The sequence below is a fragment of the Somniosus microcephalus genome, chromosome 28 (genome assembly GCF_052327205.1).
Source record: "Somniosus microcephalus isolate GS21.2 chromosome 28, FLI_Smic_1.0, whole genome shotgun sequence".
In the NCBI taxonomy this organism is placed as follows: domain Eukaryota; kingdom Metazoa; phylum Chordata; class Chondrichthyes; order Squaliformes; family Somniosidae; genus Somniosus; species Somniosus microcephalus.
The window spans coordinates 29,180,964-29,207,699 of record NC_141014.1 but is presented as its reverse complement, the minus strand read 5'-3'; the positions used below and the strand labels follow the sequence as shown (position 1 = coordinate 29,207,699).

Here is a 26,736-nt window from a genome sequence, read left to right as displayed (position 1 = left end):
TAACTCTATCAAAACCCTTCATGATTACGAACACCTCTATCAAATATATTAAATGGAGACAAAGGAAAAGTACAAATCCTCCAGGAAAAAGGGAAGAAAGAGAAAAGGTGAATGAGAGAAAGAAAGGGAAAAAGGAAAAAAGGAGAGAGAAAGAAAAAAAGGAAAGGGAAAAAGAAAGGAATGAGAAAGAGGGAGAAAGAGAAAAAGACAAAAGGAGAGAAAAGAGAGTGAAAAAGAAAGAAATGAGAACGAGAGGGAGGCGAAAAATAAAGAAACCGCCACTTCTTGTGCTTCGTACGAGAATTCCCACCTTCAGGTATATGTCGAGTTCGGGGATCCGCTTCTCGGCGATCTCTTGCTTGTTGCCAATAAAAACTTTCCCTAATTTGGAACAAGGAGATCTTGTTACAAGTGGAACAGACAGAGGGGACTGGATGGGTCTGAGTGAGGAAAAGAATCCTCTGGCCACCACGGCAGTCGCATTCGAACGGAATGTCACTGCACGTAGCCACCCGAGAAACTCCTCTGTCAATGAGTTGGAAGTTGGTAATCCAGCTGAGATACCCCCCAAACCATACACCTTCTATCTCTATTCCACCTCCGCAACATCGCCCGGCTCCGCCCTGCCTCAGCTCATCCGCTGCTGAAACCCTCATCCATGCCTTTGTTACTTCCAGACTTGACTATTCCAACACACTCCTGGCCGGCCTCCCATCTCCCACCCTACATAAACTTGAGGTCATCCAAAACTCCGCTGCCTGTCTCCTAACTCGCACCAAGTCCCCTTCACCCATCACTCGCTGACCCACATTGGTTCCCGGTCCGGCAACCTCTCGATTTTTGAATCCTCCTCCTTCCTTTCATATCCCTCCATGGCCTCGCCCTCTCCCTATCTCTGTAACTTCCTCCAGCCCTACAACCCTCCGAGATCTCTGCGCTCCTCCAATTCTGGCCTCATGCGCATCCCCGATTTCCATCACTCCATTGGCGGCCGTGCCTTCAGCTGCCTGGGCCCTGAGCTCTGGAATTCCCTCCCTAAACCTTTCCGCCTCTCTCTCCTCCTTTAAGACGCTCCTTAAAACCTACATCTTTCACCAAGCTTTTGGGCATCTGCGCTAGTATCTCCTTATATGGCTCAATGTCAAATTTTGCTTGATAATGCTCCTGTAAAGCACCTTGGGACAGTTTATTATGTTAAGGGTGCTATATAAATGCAAGTTGTTGTCTATTTGAACCCTCTGAATAACAACAACATCTTGCATTTATATAGCCACCCGCTTTGGGGCTCGCGCGCCTTACTCGCGCCCCCCGACCTTTAAAATCGGGGTCGTGGTCTCCCATTCATGATCACTATCCATTGATCCTTTGGTAGTAGCTGTCCAGATGTGCAGATCGGGTGAGGATTGGATTGGGCTCGGTTGTCACATTGCCCCCACCCCCCGTAACCAAATAGGCTGCAGATGGTCACTGTCTGGACTCTGACAGTGAGGTACCAGAGGGTGGTTCATCCAAAACTGGGCTGCCCGTGTCCTAACTCGCAACAAGACCCGTTCTCCCATCACCCCTGTACTCGCTGAGGTACATTTGCTCCCGGTTAAGCAACGCCTGGATTTTAAAATTCTCATCCTTGTTTTCAAATCCCTCCGTGGCCAAGCCCCCTCCCAATCTCTGTCGTCTCCTCCAGCCCCACAAACCCCCACCCCCCAAGATATCTGCGCTCCTCCAATTCTGGCCTTTTGAGCATCTCTAAATTTAATCTCTCCACCATTGGTGGCCATGCCTTCAGCTACCCAGGCCCTAAGCTCTGGAATTCCCTCCCTAAATCTCTCCGCCTCTCTACCTCTCTTTCCTCCTTTAAGATGCTCCTTAAATCCCACCTCTTTGACCGAGCTTTTGGTCATTTGCCCTACTTTCTCCTTATGTGGCTCGGTGTCAAATTTTGTTTGATAATACTGCTGTGAAGCACCTTGGGACGTTTTACTGCATTAAAGGCGCTATATAAATACAATTTGTTGATGTTGTTGTTGGTCAGATTCCTGGGAGGCCGAACCCTCAATAACCGTCAGCAGAGAAGACCAAAGAGGAAAAAGTACAAACCAGGACTGTCAAGCAGAGCATCACAATGTGTCAGTGAGAAAGTGCCTTGGGTATTTGAAGGGTGGGCAATTAAATAATGCACTTTAAAATCATTTCATCTTCCATGACTCCTAAGTATACCTTTTCACTGGAAGATGATAATTTGCATAATAAGTATGAAGAAATTAATAATCGGTTGAATCAGTCAACCATAGGCAACAGCAATATAGAGGCAGTATCTAAGGCAGCCTCCTCGCAACCAACACAAAGGCAATTGCTACCTTTCATTCATTTTTTTAGGTCAAAAAACTGTCAGCAATCATTAGTTTCCTAACGCAGTTGGCTTTTGGAGGTAGTTTCACGTCATGTGTTTCAGAGTTAACCCATTCTTGCCTGACAGTTCCGTTACTTCCAGAGCAAACATCTTGGTCTGGATCTTGCCAGCCCTGGGGAGGCGGGTTTGGAGGCGGGGCTGCCAGGAAAATGGCAGAATTTGGGGGGCGGGTGTCCAACCCGCCTCCGTACTATCTTGCCAGGAGGCGGGTAGCCGCCCCACGCCGGGTCCCGTCTCCTTGGAAGTGTGAAGGGGATTACAGCCACTAAAGAGGATTGCCCACAGAAGTGCGGGCTTCCCGAAGGCTCCGAACCCCGCCAGGGTCAGCGAGGCGAGTAGGGGGTCTGCGGGGGTCGGGGGGGTGCAAAGGTGCGCTGTGAAGGTAAGTGATGGGTACAAGTGTGGAGAGGTGCATATGTGAGGTGAGTGGAAAATGTTAGTAAAAGTTTACTTACCTTTGTTTCTTCCTGCAGGCTTCAATCGGTGTGTATGCGGAGAGTCTCACACCTTTGCGGCAGAGATGACAGATGGCCGCTGCATTCTCCAATGCAACAACCATCTCATTTCTGAAAAAGAAACCGGCTTGATGAGGTCTTGAATTCAAGAACTCATCAAACTACAGAGAATGTCAGTGTTTGTCAGCTTCACAGAGCTGTGCTGTCAAACGATGACAATTCATCTGTCAATACTTTTTGACAGATGAAAAGTCATACATTGACGTTCTCTGTAACCAGCATTCCCTTAATTGGCCTGCTAAGCCCGCTGGGCGGGCTTACCAAGGTCAATCAGGGGAAAATAGCGTGGGTTGGCCAGAAGCTGATGGAGGCGGGACTGAAACCCGACAAGTGGGAGTCCCGCCTCCAAAAGCTCCCCATTGGCAAAATCCGCCTCCAACCCTTATCAGCCTTGCCGATGTCCTGCGCTGTGGGACTTGGCCCTCGATCGCTCTAACCTACCTTTCGCCACCACATTCCCGGGCTACGGGAGCCTTCGCCTCTTTGCCAGATTTGCCATGCTTCCCTCCACCTCTGCTATTCTGCTGCAACCATTTACACCTCCTCTGGACCCATCTTTTGTTTCTTTACTTGTCCCATTTCCAAACCCCCTTTTTGCCTTGCATCATCAACGCTTTTGCCATTTAATCACTCCTGCCCTCCACCCTACCCTGTACCTCAGCTCCGCCTACCCGCCTTGGTTCCGTAACCTTTCCCTTCATTCTTTCCTGCCCCATCGGTGCCCCCCTCCCCTCCAATCCCCATCCCACCAACCCCCCCTGCCTTTATCTGGCTCTGTATAGTGCCTCAATTTCAAAATTCTCCTCCTTGTTTTCAAATCCCTCCATGGCCTCGCCCCTTCCTATCTCTGTAATCTCCTTCAGCCCCACAACCCCCTCCTCCTGCATCTACCCTGTCAAGCTCCTTAAGAATTTTATATGTTTCAACGAGATCACCTCTCATTCTTCTAACCTCTAGAGAATATAGGCCTAGTCTTCGCAATCTCTCCTCAAAGGACAACCCCCTCATCCCAGGAATCATGTCCTTCATGTCACCTCTATCTGGTCTGGTCTATGCTCATTGAAACTTATAAAATTCTAACAGGACTAGACAGACTAGATGCAGGAAGGACGTTCCCGATGGTGGGGGAGTCCAGAACCAGGGGTCACAGTCTAAGGATAAGGGGTAAGCCATTTAGGACTGAGATGAGGAGGAATCTCTTCACCCAGAGAGTGGTGAACCTGTGGAATTCTCTACCACAGAAGGCAGTTGAGGCCAATTCATTAAATATATTCAAGAAGGAGTTAGATATATTTCTTAAGGCTAAAGGGATCAAGGGATATGGGGAGAAAGCAGGGACGGGGCACTGAATTTGGATGATCAGCCATGATCTCATTAAATGGCGGAACAGGCTCGAGGGGCCGAATGGCCTACTCCTGCTCCTATCTTCTATGTTTCTATGTTTCTATGCGTGCCTCCAGTCATAAGAACATAGGAACAGGAGTAGACCATTCAGCCCTCGAGCTTGTTCCGCCATGCAATTAGATCGCGGCTGATCCGTATATTAACTCCATCAACCAGCCTTGGTTCCATAACCCTTAATGCCTATGCTTAACAAAAATCTATCACATTACATGGTTTAATCTTCATGCCCTCGAGGCAACTGAAGATGGGCAATAAATGCTGCCTTGCCAGTGTAGCCCACATCCCAAGAACAGTGACCACAGAGGACATTAAGAGTTGGGGCGGTCTTTCAGGGAGCAGGAGTAGGCCGGACTTGCAATGAACAGAACTAACCTGAAGAAAATTGAAAAAAAAAATCATAGAATCATAAAATCTTACAGCACATTAGAAGGCCATTCGGCCCACCGTGCTTGTGCAGGCTCTTTGAAAGAGCTCTCCAATTAGTCCCCACTCCCTTGCTCTTTCCCCATAGCCCTGCACATTTTTCCTTTTCAGGTATTTATCCAATTCCCTTTTGAAAGTTACTATTGAATTTGCCTTCAGCAGCCTTTCAGCCAGTGCGTTCCAGATCGTAACATCATAACAAATTATTTTCAGTTTAAGTCACGATCACCTTTACAAGGGACAATGGAGCAATCAATCTGACTTGAGCACATATGCATTGTTGCTGTCTTTAAGACGAGATATTAAACAGGCCCTGACGTAAGAAAACTACTAGGCACTTGGTCTAAGCGTTAAACAAAGCTTTAATCAACTGTTTTACAACATGGAGGTCTAGTTGTGTCCTTCACTAGTTCCTGTTAAGAATGTCCTGCGCAAGCTGGGCCCGTGCCCAAGTATTTATACTCTCCCTGGACAGCGCCACCCGCAGGCCGCTCAGTATTATTTCATAAGTCTTTCTTTCATGAATGACTGATTCATGTCAGGCCCCAATCAGGTGGGCGTAAAAGATCCCACTGCACCATTTTGAAGAAGAGCAGATGAGGTCCCGACCAATATTTAACCCTCAACCAACGCCAGCCAAACAAATTAGCGAATCATTTAACTCATTGCTGTGTGCAAACTAGCTGCATACCTCACAACAGTGACGAGACTTTAGGAGTAATTCATAAGCTGTTAAATAGTAAATAAAGTATTGCATTTATATAGCGACTTTCACGACCTCAGGACATCCCAAAGCGCTTTACAGCCAATGAAGTACTTTTTCAAGTGTAGTCACTGTTGTAATGTGGGAAAAGCGGCAGCCAATTTGCGCACAGCAAGCTCCCACAGACAGCAATGTGATAATGACCTGATAATCTGTTTCAGTGAATTTGATTGAGGGATAAATATTGGCCAGGACACCCCCTGCTCTCCTTAAAAGTGCCATGGGATCTTTCACGTCCACCTGAGAGAGCAGAAGGGGCCTCGGTTTAACGTCTCACCCAAAAGACGGCACCTCCAACAGTGCAGCACTCCCTCAGCACTGCACTGCGAGTGTCCGCCTCGATTATTGTGCTCCAGTCTCTGGAGTGGGATGGAGTGAAGTGCTTTGGGACATCCTGAGGACGTAAAAATTATTTCCTTTGATACTGAATTTATTCTAAGTGGGGGGAAATTATGTAGCAGTGGGGGAGAGGAGGGGAGAATATGATCCGCACGTGAAAATAATGAGAAGACTTGATAGGGTGAAATTAGAGAAGAATTCTGGGCGTCTCCAGAAGACACGATAATAAACTGAGGAGGCCACCAACTTGAAGAATAGTTCCTTTCCATTTGTAGCTCTCCATTTATGTGTTAGGCTGCCATCTAGTGTGGCAACTGTTGTCTCATCGCAGAAGGAAATGAGATAACCGCTGATTCAGCAGGGAATAGGGTGAGGGCTCAGAGAAAGCATTTAGAGTGATCGGGCCAAATACTGAGACAGGTGCAATATTGCAACATATTTTTATCATTCTGTTCACACACTCTCTCGATATTATATGTTGGAATTTTTTTTTAATTATTCATTCGCAGGGGGTGGGCGTCGGCCAGCATTTATTGCCTATGAAGGTGGTGGTAAGCTGCCTCCGGTCGCCTGTCGCTTTGCGGAACACCTCCGTTCAGTCCGTAAGGGTGACCCCGAGCTTCCGGTCGCCTGTCATTTTAATTCACCGCTCCATTCCCATTCGGACCTCACCGTACTCGGCCTCTTGCATTGTTCCACGGAAACCCAGCGTAAGCTCGAGGAACAGCACCTCATCTTCTGATTAGGCACTTTACAGCCTTCTGGACTCAATATCGAGTTCAACAATCTCAGATCATAACCTCGGCCCCTATTACATTTTTATATATATTTTTTATCCACACCTTTGTTTTGGCCATTTCCCCCCCCTTTTTTCTCTCTCCCACATGGCAGCTGTCTCCCATTCTGCCAGCGCATTCCACACCTAATCTAGAGCCGTCTTTTGTCTCCACTAGTCCTACCACCATCTCGTCTGGTTTTGAATACCTCTTAATGTCTCTTCACTTCTCTTTTGTTCTTTCACCCCCACTTCCCAGCCCCCAAACTGGCCTTTTAATCTGTTTCATTTCCTGTGTTTTTTCAGTCCTGACGAAGGGTTTCGACCTGAAACATTGACTCTATTTCTCTCTCCACGGATGTTGCCTGGCCTGCTGAGTTTTTCCAGCATTTTCTGTTGTTATTTCTTTAATAACTGGTTTGCTGGGCCATTTCAGTCAACCACGTTGCCGTGGGTCTAGGAGTCACTGAGTAAGGACGGCAGGTTTCCTTCCCTAAAGGACATTAGTGAATTTTGCAACAATCCGATATTTTCATGGCTCGCGCTGATGCTAGCTTTTTTTATTCCAGATTTATTTAATTAATTGAATTTTAAATTCCCCAGCTGCCGTGGTGGGATTTGAGCACGTTTGTACGCTGGATCATTAGGTCCTGGCCTCTGGATTGCTAGTAATAGGGGGATAAATTCGGTTGCTTTGTGCCTCCTGTTGGCGCTCTAAGAGGGCGCCAACGGGGCGCAAAGCAACTAGCGCCCAGGCGCGGCGCTGCCAATGCCTCCCGCTTCGCGGGAGGTTAGCGGCGGCGGTAACCATTTGCGCCCCACAGCGCTGTGCCGTCGGCAATAACGTCATCGCCGTGCGCAGCGCCCAGGCTGCGATCTTTGGTAGTGCCCCCTGACTTACCACCGGACGCCATTTTTTTTGCTGGCCGCCTGCCAGCACCTGCCCCCGTTGCCCTCCCCGGCCTCCTCTTCAGCCCCCCCCACGGAGTGCCAGCTGCGGGCTCTTTTGCCAGCACTCTGGTCCCCTGGTGGCCTAGCTGTGTCCTGGGTCGCGCTGTGCAAGGCCCCTCCCTCTAAGACGAGGAGGAAGGCGTGCAGTACCATGGCGCAACGTGCCGCAGCACCAGTAGCGCCTCGTTTCCCTCTTGGGGCGCTACCGATGAATTTTGGCCGCTGGGGTGCTAATTTTTCCGGGGCGCTGCGAACTTAGTACCCCAAAGGGGGCGCGACTCAATTTTCCCCCCATAGAGTCATAACGGCACAGAAGGAGGCCATTCGGCCCATCGAGTTCGTGCCGGCTCTATGTAGAGCAGTCCAGTCAGTCCCATTCCCCCGCTCTATCCCTGTAGACCTGCAAGTTTATTTCCCTCAAGTGCCTATCCAGCCTCCCCTTGAAAACATTGAGTGTCTCCGCTTCCACAACCTCCGTCAGCAGCGAGTTCCAGGTCCTCACCACTTGCTGCGTAAAAAGTTTTTCCTCACGTCCCCCCTGTATCTCTTGCCCAAAAACTTGAATCTGTGTCCCCTAGTCCTTGTACAGTTGTGTGCAGTTTTGGTCGCTTTATCTGAGGAAGGATGTTCTTGCCATGGAGGGAGTGCAGCGAAGATTCACCAGGCTGATACCTGGGATGGCAGGAATGACGTATGAGGAGAGATTGGATCGATTGGGCTTATATTCACTGGAGTTTAGAAGAATGAGAGGGGATCTCATTGAAACTTATAAAATTCTAACAGGACTAGGCAGACTAGATGCAGGAAGGATGTTAGAACATAAGAACATAAGAAATAGGAGCAGGAGTAGGCCAATCGGCCCCTCGAGCCTGCTCCGCCATTCAATAAGATCATGGCTGATCTGATCCTAACCGCCAATCCACTATCACCGAACCATCTCCTGAATCTAACAGAATTAGACACACGAAATAGGAGCAGGATCAGGCTACACGGCCCCTGGGCCCGCTCCGCTACCCACAGGGCCATGACCGATCCGAACCTAGACTCATGTCCAAATTCCTGCCCGCTCCCCGTAACCCTTAATTCCCTTTACTTCTAGGAAACTGTCTATTTCTGTTTTAAATTTATGTAATGATGTAGCTTCTACAGCTTTTTGGGGCAGCATATTCCATAGACCTACCACCCTCTGAGTGAAGTAGTTCCTCCTCATCTCAGTTTTGAAAGAGCAGCCCCTTATTCTAAGACTATGCCTCCTAGTTCTAGTTTCACCCATCATCGGGAACATCTTCCCCGCATCCACCCGATCCAACCCCTTCACAATCTTATATGTTTCAATAAGATCGCCTCTCATTCTTCTGAACTGCAATGAGTAGAGTCCCAATCTACTCAACCTCTCCTCATATGACCATCCCCTCATCCCCGGGATTAACCGAGTGAACCTTCTTTGTACTGACTCGAGAGCAAGTATGTCCTTTCTTAAGTATGGACACCAAAACTGTACGCAGTATTCCAGGTGCGGTCTCACCAATACCTTGTACAACTGAAGCAATACCTCCCTATTTTTATATTCTATCCCCCTAGCAATGAAAGCCAACATTCCATTGGCCTTCTTAATCACTTGCTGCACCTGCATACTAACCTTTTCAGTTTCGTGCACCAGGACCCCCAGATCCCTTTGTACTTCAGTACTTTCCAGTTTCTTGCCATTAAGATAATAATGGCCGGGGAGTCCAGAACCAGGGGTCACAGTCTAAGGATAAGGCGTAAGCCATTTAGGGCAGAGATGAGGAGGAATTTCTTCACCCAGAGAGTGGTGAACCTGTGGAATTCCCCACCACAGAAGGCAGTTGAGGCCAATTCATTAAATATATTCAAGACGGAGTTAGATATATTTCTTAAGGCTAAAGGGATCGAGGGATATGGGGAGAAGGCAGGGACAGGGTACTGAATTTGGATGATCAGCCATGATCTCATTGAATGGCGGAGCAGGTTCGAGGGGCCGAATGGCCTACTCCTGCTCCTATCTTCTATGTTTCTATGTACCATCAACTAGTGGGAACAGCCTTTCCCCGTGTAGCCAACCCAAACCCGTCATAATCTTGTACACCTCTATCAAATCATCCCGCAACCTCCTTTGCTCTAATGAAAACAAATCCAGCTTCTCCAACCTGTCCTTGTAGCTAAGATCCCCCATCCCCAGAACCATTCTGGTAAATCTCCTCTGAACCCTTTCAAGGGCCTTCACATCCTTCCTAAAGTGCAGTGACCAGAACTGGGCGCAATACTCCAGTTTTGGCCTAACCAGCGCTTTATAAAGGTTCAGCATAACTTCTCTACTTTTGTACTCAATAGTCCAGTAAACTTAATCACTATGTTACCACATCCTTAACAAATGCAAAGAAAAAAGACCATCAGGCCTCTCAAACTCACCTCAGCTAGATGCCTGGTGGAAATGGGGTGGTTGACATCCCAAAAGTGGTGGGGATTGAGTTACCGCCTCATTCCCCACCGTTGCTATGGCAGCCACAGATTTCCCCCAGGACCTACTGCCGGGCGGCCACCGCGCCTGCCTGAATCAGGCGGTAAGCCTATTTGAAATGCAAATTAGGAGTGTTCTGGGCGGGGCCGCCGCGGCGCAGTCTCCGCCCACTATCACCTGGCGGCCCAGTCCAGGAGAGGCCGAAGGGGTAAGTCTGCTTTTATTTTTTTGTGTGGGGCGAAGAAGGGCAGGAGTGTTCGGCAAGCTCCGCGCAACCAGCCTCGGCCGCTGCCGCTCTTGGGTCCACCCCTCCTGAGATTAGTCCGCCCCTCCGCACCGCCACCACCCCCCTCGCCCCACCCACCTACAAGCATCTGCTTTCTTCCGGCCTGGTGGACTAGCCAGGCTCCCAACATTGTGCAGGGAAAAACCCTGCAGCCGGTGTAGGAAAAATTCCAGGAAATCCCTCCTAAGGAAATTGTCCAACAGTGGTTGACTCGTCACAATCTAGTCTAGCTAACCCCTTACGGAATCTGACCGGCAATCTTTTCAGGAACTTACAAGTTCACTTTTAAAGGACTGCAGGTTCCCCCCCCGCAATCCCCCCAGCACCCGCCCCGCCCCTCCTTCCTTATCACATGGCACTTAGTTCCAGAGAACAATTACTTTGCAAAAAAAAAATACTGCCTGGCATCTGAACGAGCTCTTCATTTGCTGACTTTGTAGGCGTGGCTTCTAGTCCTATCGTCCCTATTATTTCCAGTAACCCACTTGAGCAGACTGTATCCATCCCCATCATCCATTTAAAAAATCCTCGAAACCTGGGCAACACTCTTTCCTCAACCAATACCACCAAAAACTGAATAACTGGTCCTTCATCAACTTGCTGCTTGTGGGATCGTGCTGTGTGCAAAATGGCTGCCATGCTCACCTACATAACAATGGTCACTGCACTTCAAAGGCTTTTATTGTGTGTGGAATGTGTTAGATATCTCTTACAGATGCGATAAGGCACTATATCAATGTCAATCTTTTGCCAAAAAGAAAGACTTGCATTTATACAGCACCTTTCACGACAACTGGACGTCCAAAAGCGCTTTACAACCAATGAAGTACTTTTTAAAGTGTAGTCACTGTTGTAATGCAGGAAACGCGGCAGCCAATTTGCACATAGCAAACAGCAATGTGATAATGCCCAATGTTATTTTTAGTGATGTTGGTTGAGGGATAAATATTGGCCTAGGACACCGGGGATAACTCCCCTGGCTCTTCTTCGAAATAGTGGCCACGGGATCTTTTTACGTCCAGCTGAGAGAGCAGACGGGGCCTCGGTTTAACGTCTCATCCGAAAGGCAGCACCTCCGATAGTGCGGCACTCCCTCAGCACTGCACTGGGAGTGTCGGCCTAGATTTTTTTGCTCAAGTCTCATGGAGTGGGGCTTGAACCCACACAACCTTGTGACTCTAGAGGCGAGAGTGCTACCCACTGAGCCACGATGAGTATCGCTGAACCAGCTATTGTTTAAGTGGGAGTGTCAAATCCCGCCCATCCGGTTGAGGGAGGGGTGACCGCTATGACACTCAGCTCTGCACGCTGGAAGGCAGCCAAGCCTCGCAGCTCGTTGAGATGCATGCTCACTGGAACAGCAGCAGAGAGCTGGGGAGAAACAGGATAGTCAACTGTGACTTGTGGCTAAACAGGAAAGATTGGTCAAGGCTGAACGGTTTCTACTCTGCGCAACGCAGGAGTACAGCTGCCAAAAATATCTGGCAGTATTGTGTCATCAGCTACTTCTGCAATCTCTAATCATATGTTGGACGCCCTCCAACTTGGACCCCCCCAACAGCAACAACATGTATTTATATAGCGCCTTTAACGCAGTAAACCATTCCCAAGGCGCATCACAGGAGTGATTATCAAACAAAATTTGACACTGAGCCACATAAGGAGATATTAGGGCAGGTGGCCAGAAGCTCGGTCAAAGAGGTAGGTTTTAAGGAACGTCTTAAAGGAGGAAAGAGAGGCGTCGAGGTTCAGGGAGGGAATTCCAGAGCTGAGGGCCTAGATAGCTCAAGGCACGGCCACCAATAGTGGGGTGATTGAAATCACGGATGCTCAAGAGGCCAAAATTAAAGTAGCGCAGATATCTCGAAGGGTTGTGGGGCTGGAGGAGATTACAGAGATAGGATGAGGCGAGGCCATGGAGGGATTTGGAAGCAAGGATGAGAATTTCAAAATCGAGGCCTTTCGAATTAATACTTCCTTGTGTCTGTAACATACAGCTTATAATAGAAAATCAATAGAAAGTGCTTACATTTATGTAGCATCTTATCATATCCCTCAGATACATCCTAAATTGCATAGAATTACATAGAATTTACAGCACAGAAACAGACCATTCGGCCCAACTGGTCAGTGCCGGTGTTCATGCTCCTCTCCTCCCACCCTCGTTCAACTGACCCTATCAGCAAATCCCTCTATTCCTTTCTCCCTCGTGTGTGTATCTAGCTTCCCCTTAAATCTGTGCATAGAAACATAGAAGATAGGAGCAGGAGTAGGCCATTCGGCTCCTCGAGCCTGCTCCGCCATTCAATGTGATCATGGCTGATCATCCAAATTCAGTACCCTGTCCCTGTTTTCTCCCCATACCCCTTGATCTATGTTATTCACCTCAACTACTCAATATAAACTAAAAGATACAATCCTAAAGGGGGTGCATGAATAGAGAGATCTGGGGGTGTATGTGTGCACAAATCGTTGAAGGTGGCAGGGCAGATTGAGAAAGTGGTTAAAAAAGCATACGGGATCCTGGGCTTCATAAATAGAGACATAGAGTACAAAAACAAGGAATTTATGATAAACCTTTATAAAACACTGGTTCAGCCACAACTGGAGTATTGTGTCCAATTCTGGGCACCGCACTTTAGGAAGGATGTGAAGGCCTTAGAGAAGGTGCAGAGGAGATTTACAAGAATGATTCCAGGGATGAGGGACTTCAATTACGTGGATAGACTGGAGAAGCTGGGGTCGTTCTCCTTGGAGCAGAGAAGGTTGAGAGGAGATTTGATAGAGGTGTTCAAAATCATGAGGGGTCTAGACAGAGGAGATAGAGGGAAACTGTTCCCATTGGCGGAAGGGTCGAGAACCAGAGGACACCGATTTAAGGTGAAAGAACCAAAGGCGACGTGAGAGAAAACGTTTTTGCACAGCGAGTAGTTCGGATCTGGAATGCACTGCCTGAGAGGGTGGCGGAGGCAGACTCAATCGTGGCTTTCAAAAGGGAGTTGGATAAGTACTTGAAGGAAAAGAAATTTGCAGGGCTACGGGGAAAAAAGCCCCAGCCTGTTCAGTCTTTCCTGATGGGTATAACCTCTCAGTTCTGGTAACATTCTTGTAAATCTTTTTTGCACCTTCTCCAGTGTCTCTATATCCTTTTTGTACTATGGATACCAGAATGGGAACATCCCATTAACAGGACGGGACTTTTCCATGTGTCTCCTTACCTGGTAGTGTAGGCAAGACACATTTGTTGATGTTCTTTTGGTTCCCCGGACTGAATTTCCCCTGCAATTTAACCTGGAGGCTGTAAAACTGTCGGTAACGTCGGAAGATAAAGTACTTGCCACCACCTTTCAGCTTCACCTGGATGACAAACACCTGCGAGAAGAATGGAGCCAATTTTATTGAGTGTGTCATAGAATCTCAGACTGGTTACGGCACAGGAGGAGGCCATTCGGCCCGTTGAGCCCGTGCCGGCTCTCTGCAAGAGCACTTCAGCTAGTCCCCTTCCCCCCGCCCTTTCCCCCCTAGCCCCGCAAATTCTTTTCCTTCAAGTACTTATCCAACTCCCTTTTGAAAGCCATGATTGAGTCTGCCTCCACCACCCTCTCAGGCAGTGCATTCCAGATCCAAACCACTCGCTGCGTAAAAAAGTTTTTCCTCGTCGCCTTTGGTTCTTCTGCCAATCACACTACAGCAACAACAACGTGCATTTATATAGCGCCTTTAACATAGTAAAACGTCCCAAGGTGTTGCACAGGAGTATTTTAAGACAAAAAATTTGACACCGATCCACATAAGGATAAATTAGGGCAGGTGACCAAAAGCCTGGTCGAAGAGGTGGGTTTTAAGGAGCGTCTTAAAGGAGGAAAGAGGGGCAGAGAGGCGGACAGGTTTAGGCAGGGAATTCTAGAGCTTAGGGCCCAGGCAACAGAAGGCACGGCCACCAAAGGTTGAGCAATTATAATCAGGGATCCGCAAGAGGGCAGAATTAGAGGAGCGCAGATATCTCAGGTGGGGGTGGGGGGGTTGTGGGGCTGAAGGAGATTACAGAGAGAGGGAGGGGCGAGGCCATGGAGGGATTTGAAAACAAGGATGAGAATTTTGAAATCGAGGCGCTGCTTAACCAGGAGTCAATGTAGGTCAGCGAGCACAGGGGGTGATGGGTGAACGGGACTTGGTGCGAGTTAGGACACGGGCAGCCGAGTTTTGGATGACCTCAAGTCTACATAGGGTAGAATGTGGGAGGCCGGCCAGGAGTGCGTTGGAATAGTCAAGTCTAGAGGTAACAAAGGCATGGCTGAGGGTTTCAGCAGCGGATGAGCTGAGGCAAGGGCGGAGACGGGCGATGTTACTTCTAGAAACTCACATCTAATACTGAACTCCTGGGCAGGCAGGGTGTTCCCAGCGCAGAGTGTGAGCTACTGAGCCATTGGGACAGGAAGGTGCAAGGTTGAACCCCTGTTCTGGGCTCAGTTAGCTGATCTTAGCCAGGGTGGCACTAAGGGGCATGGCAATGGACCGGAGCTAACTTGGTCTAGGAGGAGATAAATCAGCCCAGGTCCCTGTGCCTGGTTCTGTCCAGGGAGCTCTGATGGGGAGTGTACTTGTGTGGGTGTGAGGAAGGGGCAGGGTTGGGATGGTTGATAAACCAGCTGGATCTTACTGCCCAGACTCACGTTATGAAGAATGGGCAGCTGGGATACTGGCCATTAGGACCATACCCCAGCAAGAGCCAGTACCCTCGGGGGAGGAGAGGACGGGTGGGGGGAGGAGATGCGAGGGGGAGGACAGTGGTACGAAGGGAGGAGAGGAGAGAAACATAGAAACATAGAAGATAGGAGGAGGAGTAGGCCATTCAGCCCTTCGAGCCTGCTCTGCCATTCAATGAGATCATGGCTGATCATCCAAATTCAGAACCCTGTCCCTGCCTTCTCCCCATATCCCTTGATCCCTTTAGCCTCAAGAAATATATCCAACTCTTTCTTGAATATGTTTAATGAACTGGCCTCCACCGCCCTCTGTGGCAGAGAACTCCACAGGTTCACCACTCTCTGGGTGAAGAAATTCCTCCTCATTTCAGTCCTAAATGGCTTACCCCTTATCCTTAGACTGTGACCCCTGGTTCTGGACTCCCCAGCCATCAGAAACATCCTTCCTGCATCTAGTCTGTCCAGACCTGACAGAATTTTATAGGTTTCGATGAGATCCCCTCTCAATCTTCTAAACTCCAGTGAGAGGAGAGGGAAGAAAAGGGGAGGAGAGGAGAGGAAGAGAATGGAGGGGTGGGGAGGAGAGGAGAGGGGAGAAGAGGAGAGGGGAGGAGAGGAGAGAAGGAAGAGAGGAGAGGGGAGGGGAGGAGAGAAGGGAAGAGAGGAGAGGGGAGGAGAGGGGAGGGGAGGAGAGGGGAGGGGAGGAGGAGAGAAGGGGAGGAGGGGAGGGGAGAAGAGGGAGAGGAGAGGAGAGAGGAAGGGTGTGGAGGGGAGAGGAGAGTGAGAGGAGGGGAAGAGAGAAGAGGAGGGGAAGGAGAGCAGAGGAGCGGAGAGAGGGGAGAGAGAAGGGATGAGAGTAGGGACCAGGGTGGGGTGGGGTGGAGACGGGAAGGGAGGGGAGGAAAGGAGAGGAGGGGAGGAGTGGAAAGGTGAGGAGAGGGGAGGAGGAGGAGAGGGGAGAGGGAGAGGGAGGGAGAGGGGGAGGGGAGGAGCGGGAGGAGGGAGGATGAGGGAGGGAGAGGAGAGGGAGGGGAGAGAGGGGAGGGGAGGAGAGGGAGGGGAGGAGAGGGGGGAGGGGAGGAGCGGGGAGGGGAGGAGGGAGAGGGAGGAGAGGGGAGGGGAGGAGAGGAAGGGGAGGAGAGGGGAGGAGAGGAGAGGGGAGGAGAGGAGAGGGAGGGGAGGAGAGGGAGGGGGAGGAGAGGGGAGGGGAGGAGGGAGGGGAGGGGAGGAGGGGGAGGAGAGGGGAGGGGAGGAGAGGGAGGGGAGGAGAGGGGAGGGGAGGAGAGGGGAGGGGAGGAGAGGAAGGGGAGGAGAGGAGAGGGAGGGGAGGAGAGGAAGGGGAGGAGAGGGGAGGGAGGAGCGGGAGGGGAGGAGAGGGGAGGGAGGGAGGGGAGGAGAGGGAGGGGAGGAGAGGGGGAGGAGAGGGAGAGGGGAGGAGAGGAGAGGGAGGGAGGAGAGGGGAGGGGAGGAGAGGGAGGGAGGGGAGGAGAGGGGAGGGGAGGGGAGGAGAGGGGAGGGGAGGGGAGGAGAGGGGAGGGGAGGAGAGGGAGGGGAGGAGGGAGGGGAGGAGAGGGGAGGGGAGGAGAGGGAGGGGAGGAGAGGGGAAGAGAGGAGAGGGAGGGGAGGAGAGGGAGGGGAGGAGAGGGGAGGAGAGGAGAGGGAGGGGAGGAGAGGGGAGGAGAGGGGAGGGGAGGAGAGGGAGGGGAGGAGAGGGGAGGGGAGGAGAGGAGGGGAGGAGAGGGGAGGGGAGGAGAGGGAGGGGAGGAGAGGAGAGGAGAGGGATGGGAGGAGAGGGGAGGAGAGGAGAGGGATGGGAGGAGAGGGGAGGAGAGGAGTGGGAGGGGAGGAGAGGGGAAGGGAGGAGAGGGAGGAGAGGGGAGGGGAGGAGAGGGAGGAGAGGAGAGGGGAGGAGGGGAGAGGGGAGGAGATGTCACTTTGCAGAATATCAGGCTGCTAGTGGGAAAATGGGAGATCTGCCATTGGCTGAGCTCTTTGAATGTAAAAGCACCTTAATTCAGCTGAGCGTGAAGCTCCAGTGAAGTGTGTCTCAGTGTCCCCACCCCAAGCCCAGTGAACTGCAGCGTTCAAATTCTTTAACCACAGAGATCATTCTTCATTAAAAATATTCAGCCTCCCTTTAAGAAAGTAAACAAGGTGAAACATTGACACAAGGTGAGCAGGATCGGGGCGTATCCAGTGAGACTGATGCAGTCGAGATAAACTCCCAGCAGGTTTCGGGGAGGTGGGCCTCAGCACCCCAGAGGGTGTCAAGAATAAAAGATCCGATCACTGGAGAGAGCATTTTTTTTCTTTCTTTATTCGTTCTCAGGATCTGGGTGTCGCTGGCAAGGCCGGCATTTATTGCCCGTCCCCAGTTGCCCCGAGGAGAGCGTGGTGGGTTTTTTTCGTGAACCGTTACAGTCCACGCGGTGAAGGTGCTCCCACATTGTTGTTCAGCGGTTTGATACAAATGGCTCGCTGGGCCACTTCAGAGAGCAGTTAAGAGTCAGCCACATTGCTGTGGGACTGGAGGCCCAGACCGGAGACCGGGTAACGACACCAGCGGGGGAAAAATTGTGTCGCGCCCCCTTTGGGGCGCTAACTTCGCCGGGGCGCTACTTTTAGCTCCCGAAAAAGTTAACGCCCCTGCGCCGTAAATTGAGTAGCACTACTGGAAGCGCTCCCCCTCCTTCCTGGGGCGCTACCATTCAATATGGCGGTGCTACGCGCAACAGCGCCATGCACATCAGCACGTAGCGCTGTGGTACTTATTTTTTTTAATTATTAGTTCCTGGGATGTGGGCGTCGCTGGCAAGGCCAGCATTTATTGCCCATCCCCTAATTGCCCCTTGAGAAGGTGGTGTTTAGCCGCCTTCTTGAACCGCTGCAGTCCGTGTGGTGAAGGTGCTCCCACAGTGCTGTTAGGGAGGAAGTCCAGGATTTTGACCCAGCGACGATGAAGGAACGGCCGATATATTACAGGCCTCCCTCCCCTGATTAAACGTGGAAAGGCCTAGCGCAGCGTGCACCAGGACCCTGCTGGGCCACCGGGGATCGGGGTGCCGGGAAAAGAGCCCCGGCACTCAAGAGGCGTGCCGGGCTGACCGATCGCGGCCGGCACCCCGCAGGAGGAGGCGAGAGGTGGCAGGTGCTGGCAGGCGACCCAAGAAAATGGCCGCCAAGCACCTGCCCTTTAAGTAGCGCCGCCGCAGCCGCAGAAACACCACCCTGACCCTGTCGGACATTTTGTCCGGCGGTAGGTCAGGGGGCGCGACCGAAGTTTGAGGCCGGGGGCGCGAGCAGCCCCATTTTTACTCCCAGGTTTCCTTCTCTAAACAGCATGATTAAACCAGTTGGGTCTTTACAACAATCTGACAGCTTCTGGGTCACTTTTACTGACACTAGCTTTTTATGTACAGTAACCTTAAGGTCATCCAACTCTGCTGCCTTTTATAAAACACTGGTTCGGCCTCAACTGGAGTATCGTGTCCAATTCTGGCACCGCACTTTAGGAAGGATGTGAAGGCCTCAGAGAGGGTGCAGAAAGATTTACAAGAATGGTTCCAGAATGAGGGACTTCAGTTACGTGCATAGACTAGAGATGCTGGGGTTGTTCTCCTTGGAGCAGAGAAGGTTGAGAGGAGATTTTGCTAGAGGTGTTCCAAATCATGAGGGGTCTAGACGGAGTAGATAAAGAGAAACTGTTCCCATTGGCAGAAGGTTTGAGAACCAGAGGACACAGATTTAAGTTGATTGGCAAAGAACCAAAGGCGACATGAGGAAAACATTTTTACGCAGCGAGTGATTAGGATCTGGAATGCGCTGCATGAAAGGGTGGTGGAGGCAGATTCAATCGTGGCTTTCAAAGGGAGTTGGATAAGTACCCTGAAGGAAAAAAATTCGCAGGGCTAATGGGAAAGGGCGGGGAGTGGGACTAGCTGAGTGCTCTTGCAGAGAGCCGGCACGGGCTCGATGGGCCGAATGGTCTCTTTCTGTGATGTAATTATTCTATGATTCTATGCCCATTAACCAACTCGTGGCAACTCCCGGTCACCCATCACCCCTGTGCTCGCTGACTTGCATTGGCTCCCAGTTAAGCAATGCCTCGATTTAAAATTCTCATCTTTGTTTTCAAAACACTCCATGGCCTCGCCCCTCCCTATCTCTGTAACCCTCTGAGATCTCTGTACTCTTCTAATTCCGGCCTTTCGAGCATCCCCGATATTAATTGCTCCACCATTGGCGGCCGTGCCTTCAGATGCCGAGGCCCTAAGCTCTGGAATTCCCTCCCTAAACCTCTCTACCTCTCTCCCCTCCTTTAAGATGCTCCTTAAAACCTACCTCTTTGACCAACTTTTGGTCACCTGCCCTAATTTCTCCCTATGTGGCTCAGTGGCAAATTTCATTTGATAACACTTCTGTGAGGCACCTTGGGATGTTCACTACATTAAAGGCGCTATATGTGTGGTAAACCGCTGTTGTTCACTGTTGTTCACTCCACTGTTGTTCACTGTTGTTCACTTCACTGTTGTTCACTCTTGCCCATTGTTGTACCTGTCTGTGCATGCCTCAGCTGGCTCCGCCCCTGGCTCCACCCATATGCCCTGGTATAAAGGCGGCTGCTCTGCAGTTCCCCAGGCATTCAGGACTGGTCGACCACTAGAGGCATGCCTTCGTTCTTTAGCTAATAAAAGCCTGTTTGTTACTCTCTTAACTTCCAGTCTGTCTCAGTAATTGATAGCGCATCAATATGTAAATGCAAGTTGTTGTTGTCTTCTTTCAAAAATTGGGATTTAAACTCACGGGGGGGAAAATTCGGTTGCTTTGCGCCTCCAACTAGTGACTGGGCGCGGCGCCGCCAATGTCTCCTGTGAAATTCAGCGGGAGGTTAGTGGCGGCGGTAACCATTAGCGCCCCGTGGTGCTGCGCCGCCGGCGATGACGTCACCACCGTGCGCAGCGCCCCGCTCGTGCCCCGGCCACGATCTTCGGTAGCACCCCCTGACTTACCGCCGGACGTTGTGTCCGACGGGGTCAGGGGGGGCCTACCTGCGGCCGGGACGGTGCTATTTAAAGGTGAGAGGTGACGGGCGGCCATTTTTGTTGCTGGCCGCCTGCCAGCACCAGCACGTAGCGCCGCGATATTCCCTCACAGCGCCCCGCTTCCCTCTTGGGGCGCTACCGCTCAATTTCAGCCACGGGGGGTGCTAATTTCTTCAGGGCGCTAAAAGTAGCGCCCTGGCGAAGTTAGCGCCCCAAAGGGGGCGTGGCTCAATTTTTCCCCCACGGTCTCTGGATCAATAGCCCAGTAACACAACCACAACAGTGTTGTGGCCATCATGCATAATATTACATAGAATCTGCAGTAAAGAAACAGGCCAACTGGTCTATGCCGGTATTCATGCTCCACATGAGCCTCCTCCCACTCTAAGTCCCTCTTCCCGCCCTTCCCCCGCAACTTCTCGATTCCAGTCTACCTCATGTATGCGTCAAGCCTCCCCTTGAAGAAGACAGAGAAGCCATGTGTGAATGTTAGGTGAGGACAGGCTGTGATGGTCCCTCCCTCACTCACGAGGGTTATGCAGGAAGAATGGTGGCTTGGGCAAATCCCTCACTGGGTTGTCAACACTTGCAAAACCAACACAAGCTAGTACCTCTGACAGCAAGGGATAGAATCGAAGTGAGAGTGGGGAAAGCAGGGGTCGGCCATTTAAGACTGAGATGAGGAGAAATTTCTTCACTCAGAGGGTGGTGAATCTTTGGAATTCTCTACCCCAGAGGGCTGTGGGTGCTCAGTCGTTGAGTATATTCAAGACAGAGATCAATAGATTTTTGTATACTAAGGGAATTAAGGAATATGGGGATAGTGCAGGAAAGTGGAGATGAGGTCGAAGATCAGCCATGATCTTATTGAATGGCGGAGCAGGCTCGAAGGGCCAAATGGCCGACTCCTGCTCCTATTTCTTCTGTTCTTATGTTCTTAAACACCCGTGCTTCTGTTGCTCAGAAGATCAGTTTGCAGACTCCTGGTTGCACTGGATCGATAGATTTTTGTATACTAAGGGAATCAAGGGATATGGGGATAGTGTGGGGAAGTGGAGTTGAGGTAGATGATCAGCCATGATCTTATTGTATGGCGGCGCAGGCTCGTGTGGCCGAATAGCCGACTCCTGCTCCTAATTCTTATGTTCTTATGTGACTGAGACAAGGCAGGGCAACTCAATGATCACCTTGGCACAGTCGGTAGCACTTTCAGCTCTGACCCAGACGGTTGTGGGTTCAATCCCCCGCTCTACAGACTTGAGCACAATAACCCAGGCCGACACTCCCAGTGCAGCGCTGAGGGAGTGCCGCGCTGTCGGAGGTGCCGCCTTTCGGGTGAGACGCCAAACCGAGGCTCTGTTTTGGGGTGAATGTAAAAGGCCCCATGCCACTAGTTGAAGAAGAGCGGGGGGGAGTTCTCCCAGTCTCCTGGCCAACAATCCATCCCTCAACCAACATCACCGAAAGAGAACAGCTGGCTCAGTTAGTTCACTGAGGTTTGTGGGACCTTGCTGTGTGCGCGACCTGGCTGCCGCATGCTTGCACAAAAGCATACGCAGCATCCCTTGCCCCCATCCCGAACACAACTGAAATGGGGGTGCCCGCCCCTTTATGAAATGCAATACTCACAAAGTGACTGGCGAATCCTTTACTCTGTTCGGCATCTGCAACATGGGCAGAGATTGGCACGTCGTCAGGAAGCTGATCGTAATCACTGAAATGAAAAGAGATATCTTAGCTTCTGCTTCTCGTTCTTTCAACCCCGTCACTGCGACCACCCCCTCCCTCACCCCACCCCCCCGCCCCCGCAACCCAACCCCGGCAAAATGTCGGAGGCAGAAGGGGCAAAAACGGTGAACCTGGCTTCGTCCGATGCTCACCTCTCTTCTCTCAGTTGTCGCTGCATCTCTCTGCAGCCTTTAGGACACCGGAGAATGCGATAAAACCAAATAAAGAAGCAAATGATTAATAAATCTGTTTGCAATGACTGCGGGGAAGCGAGTCATAAACTGGTGACCTTTTGTACATTGTGAAACTCGGTTTGAGGAAGTGAGATGAGAAGATTGATTTACGACAGACTACTCCGGATTTGAGAAACTCGTTGGCCTTTTTATATATATAAATAACCGCTGGCTGAATGTCGTAAACTAGGCAGAATGATGTCACTTTGCCAGCTTGAGCCACGTCTAAAAACAGGCTTGTGGCTCACTTCCTATAGGAGGACTATCACCTGACCTGTTTTGTTTTGACTAGATGGTGTAGGGGATTTCTCTTGCTCGTTCTGGTCTCCTACCAGGCTTCGTGCAATAATTACCCTTGAGTGGTTCGACCCACTCTTCCCTACGGTTCTAGACCTTGGACTTGGGTGCAGGAAACTGTAGTGCAGAGAAAGACTCAATAGACCAGGTTGAATAGCACAAAATGGATGCTTTTATTGTTAAACAGTTTGCAGCATTACAAAATACATATCATAAGCACAAATCAAAGCGACTACAAGCATGCACATATCTATAAACTTGATTCCATGGAAATGGGAAACACACGGCACATCGAAAAAGGGGAAACACATTACGATTACCCTTACCCTCTCCCTCCCCTTATACCTAAACTAAGTTTCGACTTGAGGAACTCGGGATCATGCTCACCACTTTCAAACTCGCGAAAAGGAGGGGTTCGCAGCCTTTTTGGCACAGCTTTCCGTCGTCACGTGGATTTGGAAGCTTCTGGCGCAGCTTGTTTTTCTCTCTCTCTCAGGCGATGAGGCAGTGGACACAGCCTCGGTGAGCACTCGTCATGGCTGAAATCCTCTAAGTCTGTTGTGGATTTGGATTCATGGAGCAGTGAGGAAAACACCCCGAGAATGGGATGTTGAGGCATGGGAGTGCTAGGCCCGGAATGTCCTTTCCCTCCGGCCTGGATCGTCGGTTTTCCTGAGGGTGTCTTCTTCTTCGGCCTGGGTCGTCGATGATCTCCCGACAACGGTACCCGGGCCACCCTCATCGTCTTCTCGTCGTGGCCGAGCCTTGTCTGGCTGAACACCGACCACGTTGTCCTTTTCCGAAATGTCCGTCCGAAACGTCCTGATCGAATTCCGAAGCTACCGAGGTAGAAGAGGCGCTGATGGACTTTTCAAAATCCATAGTTATACCCTTTTTGGGCCAGCCTTATCTCCCGCCAGATCATAGTCCAGTCTTTGTAATATTTTTGGCGGGCAGAAATCTCTGCAGGGGCGCTTTGTCTTGTAATGGGAGCCGGTGATAGCTTTAACTGGCCTTCCTGGCCGATAATGTCTTTTACTTTGTCACCGTAACTCGGTTCGCATATTGATCGGTCTGGAGATTTCCCTTGATGGCTGTTAAACGGTTTTTCCTTTGTACATTAAATGGGTTTAAGTGTTCATGCATTGTCCGTCCATATCTTGATGGGCCCCATCCTGTTTGCCTGAAACTGTCTTGTACTTAGAATCCAATTGAATATGTATGCCCATTTCCCTGAGTTTCGGTTTCCCGATACTGGCTTTCGCGGGCTTACTGTTCTCAATCCACAAGCCTGTCTGGCTTGCAGTAACAGAAATCAAATGGTCCAAGAAACTGATCACGAGGTCCGGCGGCCATTTTGTGTGCCCTTTTATCAAAGGTTTTATCTGTACAAGCTTCTTTTGGTCAATAAAGCTGTGTTATTAATCCTGTTGTCTTGTGTGATTATATAATGAAAAATTTCGAATCTTACAGTGGTCTGGTTTTCGAGCAGGTTGCCTGAAAATCTATGAAGCCTGGAAATTGCAGGGGTGGAATTTCTCCCAATCGATCGGGCGTAACTTCAGAGCATCAACTTGCAGAATGAAAGGAAAGGGCTTGAGTTCCTCGGACCCCTTTCACAGCCTCAGGACGCTGCCCGATGCGCTTCACAGCCGACACATTGGGCAGGATTTTCATTGGGCCGTGGAAGCGGGATTGGAGGCGTGTGGGGGGTTAAAATCGCGAAATCGGGGGGCACGAACCCATCCCGCCACCAACCCGCCTCCATGCCAGTTTCAAAGGAGGCGGGTACCCGACCTGTGCTGGGACTCGCCTCCCCGAGGCGGGAAGGGGATTAGTGCCAATTAACTGCCTGTTAACAGATAGTTAACAGGCAGTTTTTAGCCTAATCCCTATTTTTAGCCCTGAAGTGTGAGATTCCCGATGGCTCCAAACCACGCCAAGTTAGCGAGGCGGACCGTCGGGCTGAAGGACTTGGAGAGTTCGAGATGTCCGTGTTCAGGTGAGTGATGGGTGCATGAGTGCAGAGGTAAGTGTGTTTGGTGTGTGCAAAGTGTTTAAAGAAGTTTTACTTACCTTTACTTACCTTTACAGCCTTCCTTCCTTCAGGTCTCGGGAGTCCCTCATCTCACCGGCACAGAAAGCAGAATGGCCGCGAGCTGTCAAAAGTTGCAGCATTCAGCTTTCTGTTCTGGAGAGATCTCTAAACCAGCCTGAGAGGAATAATTAACTTAGAGTACAGATTGTCAGTGTTTGACAGCTTCAGTGATGAGGAACCCCGTTCGGAAATTCGACCCCTTACAGAATTTGGGGCTTTCGACGCTTAGGCCGGCAGGAACTGAGCAAGAAGGGGGACCCCGGAGAATTGGGAGTTCGGGAACTGGCTTTCCTTCCCCTTTTACGCTTCGCGCGATGCCCCTTGCCCGGCGGTCCATGCGTGGGTGATCACCCGCACCACTTGATCAACATCCAAATCGAGCGCAGCGCGGTAACGGGGGGGGTGGTGGTGGGCGGGGGAACCGTGGCGTTAAACCTTCCGCCAGGGGCTCTCCTGATTGCCTGCCGTAGCATTGGCGTAAGGCCTGCAGGAGGTCGGGCATTTCTCCAGGGTTTCCGTGGATCTTCTGCCGTGATTATGGCTGATGATCGGGGGAGAACCCACGCCGAAATTCAAACCCCGTGATCTTCTTCTTTTCATTATTCATTCTCAGGACGCGGGCGTCGCTGGTGAGGCCGGCATTTATTGCCCATCCCAATTTGCTGGTGCTAGAGTCACATGTAGACTAGACTGGTAAGGATGGCAGCTTTCCGCCCCTAAAGGATAGTAATGAACCTTTTAGGTTTGGCAACTTCATGATCAATTTTATACTGATACCAGTTTTTTTCCCTCCCCAGATTTATTTTAACCTGAATTCAAATTCTCAAACTAGCATGGGGCGGATATAGAGTCATAGTCATAGAATTATACAGCACAGAAAGAGGCCCTTCGGCCCATCGTGTCCGCGCCGGCCATCAAGCCCTGTCTATTCTAATCCCATTTTCCAGCACTTGGTCCATAGCCTTGTATGCTATGGCGTTTCAAGTGCTCATCTAAATGCTTCTTGAATGTTGTGAGGGTTCCTGCCTCTACCACCCTTTCAGGCAGTGGATTCCAGATTCCAACCACCCTCTGGGTGAAAAAGTTTTTCCTCAAATCCCCTCTAAACCTCCTGCCCCTTATCTTGAAACTATGCCCCCTGGTTATTGACCCCTCTACTAAGGGGAAAAGTTCCTTTCTATCTACCCTATCTATGCCCCTCATAATCTTGTACACCTCAATCAGGACCCCCTCAGCCTTCTCTGCTCTAAGGAAAATAACCCCAGCCTGTCCAGTCTCTCTTCATAGCTGAAGCGCTCCAGCCTCACGTTCTCTGGGTTACTAGCGCAGTAACATAACCACTGCACTACTGCACCCGTTCTAACACCACAAGTGCAGTGCGTCAACCCTGCCTATTTAAAATGGGCATTAAAGGCCAGCCAAGCTCTCACTTGCTAATGAGGAATCCCTTTAAGCTGCCCCATTCATGTCTATTTTGCTGCTATCTCTGTAGTGTATGTACCTTGAAGAAGGAACTATATTCTGCAGCCCCTGTATACTGCAGTACCAGTAGTGACCACCCCTGTATATAAGCCTGTGTAGTAACTTTGTATAGTAGTTCCAGTTTTGTCTCCATTCAGTAAACACCTGTTATAACCAACTTCTGCAGTCCGTGTCTCAATTACACACGGACATTACATTGGCGACGAACAGATCCGAACTTACCTACAGTTCTGCACCACCTCACGGGGATCCATCCCTGAAGCGAAGTTATTAGAGGTCGAAGCCAGAAGGAAGAAAAAAAAACAAACAGAAGAAATGGGCGTCGACCGTGGGCAACCGCCCTCTGATTCATCGAATTCGAAGATTTGCAGGAGACGCTGTCGAGAGCTGGGCTTGGTTATCCAGTCTATGGTGTTCCAGCTAATTGGGCTGGTGGCAGGTAGTACACTGATCCTTCCTGGGCTGCGGCGGGCTAGAGCTTGATCGGGTGGCTTTTCAATGGGGCCGAGCAGCGTTGTCGGGAAGAGGAGAGAGAGAGAGAGGGTGGAGCACACAGGGCGCGGCCGGTGCTACGAAGCCGGGCAGCGTACAGACCCGAGAAGAGGGAGGGAAGTGTCCCATAGGGTCTGCTCTGATGACAGGAACAGTACAGGAAAGTACAAAAGATGACGGACAGTAGTTCCGAAGACCAGAAGAGCGATAGTGAATCCGGGAACAAGAGACTAAGCTGTCTCAAACTACACAACGTAATCGCAAAAGAGGATCACCGAACCATTTGGGTCACCCTCGCGATAGCAGGGTCCCA

The 26,736-nt window shown here is 50.5% G+C and overlaps 2 protein-coding genes across 2 annotated transcripts in view; one reads left to right on the top strand and one right to left on the bottom strand.

Annotated features, from left to right (window-relative positions):
• Window positions 1-22,203, bottom strand: part of ncf4 (neutrophil cytosolic factor 4) — a 68,329-nt gene extending 46,126 nt beyond the window's left edge. Inside the window, exons 1-4 of the mRNA XM_085969655.1 lie at window positions 21,974-22,203; window positions 21,723-21,807; window positions 13,564-13,717; window positions 311-381 (exon numbers count right to left, since the gene is read on the bottom strand). Of these exons, the coding sequence (XP_085825781.1) occupies window positions 311-381; window positions 13,564-13,717; window positions 21,723-21,807; window positions 21,974-21,999 (336 nt within the window). The 5' untranslated portion in view covers window positions 22,000-22,203. The remainder of the gene's footprint in view (window positions 1-310; window positions 382-13,563; window positions 13,718-21,722; window positions 21,808-21,973) is intronic.
• LOC147099476 (parvalbumin alpha-like) overlaps window positions 10,200-26,736 on the top strand; it is a 138,647-nt gene continuing 122,110 nt past the window's right edge. The window contains exon 1 of the mRNA XM_085969658.1: window positions 10,200-10,267. The gene's annotated coding sequence lies outside the window, so the exon portion shown is untranslated. The remainder of the gene's footprint in view (window positions 10,268-26,736) is intronic.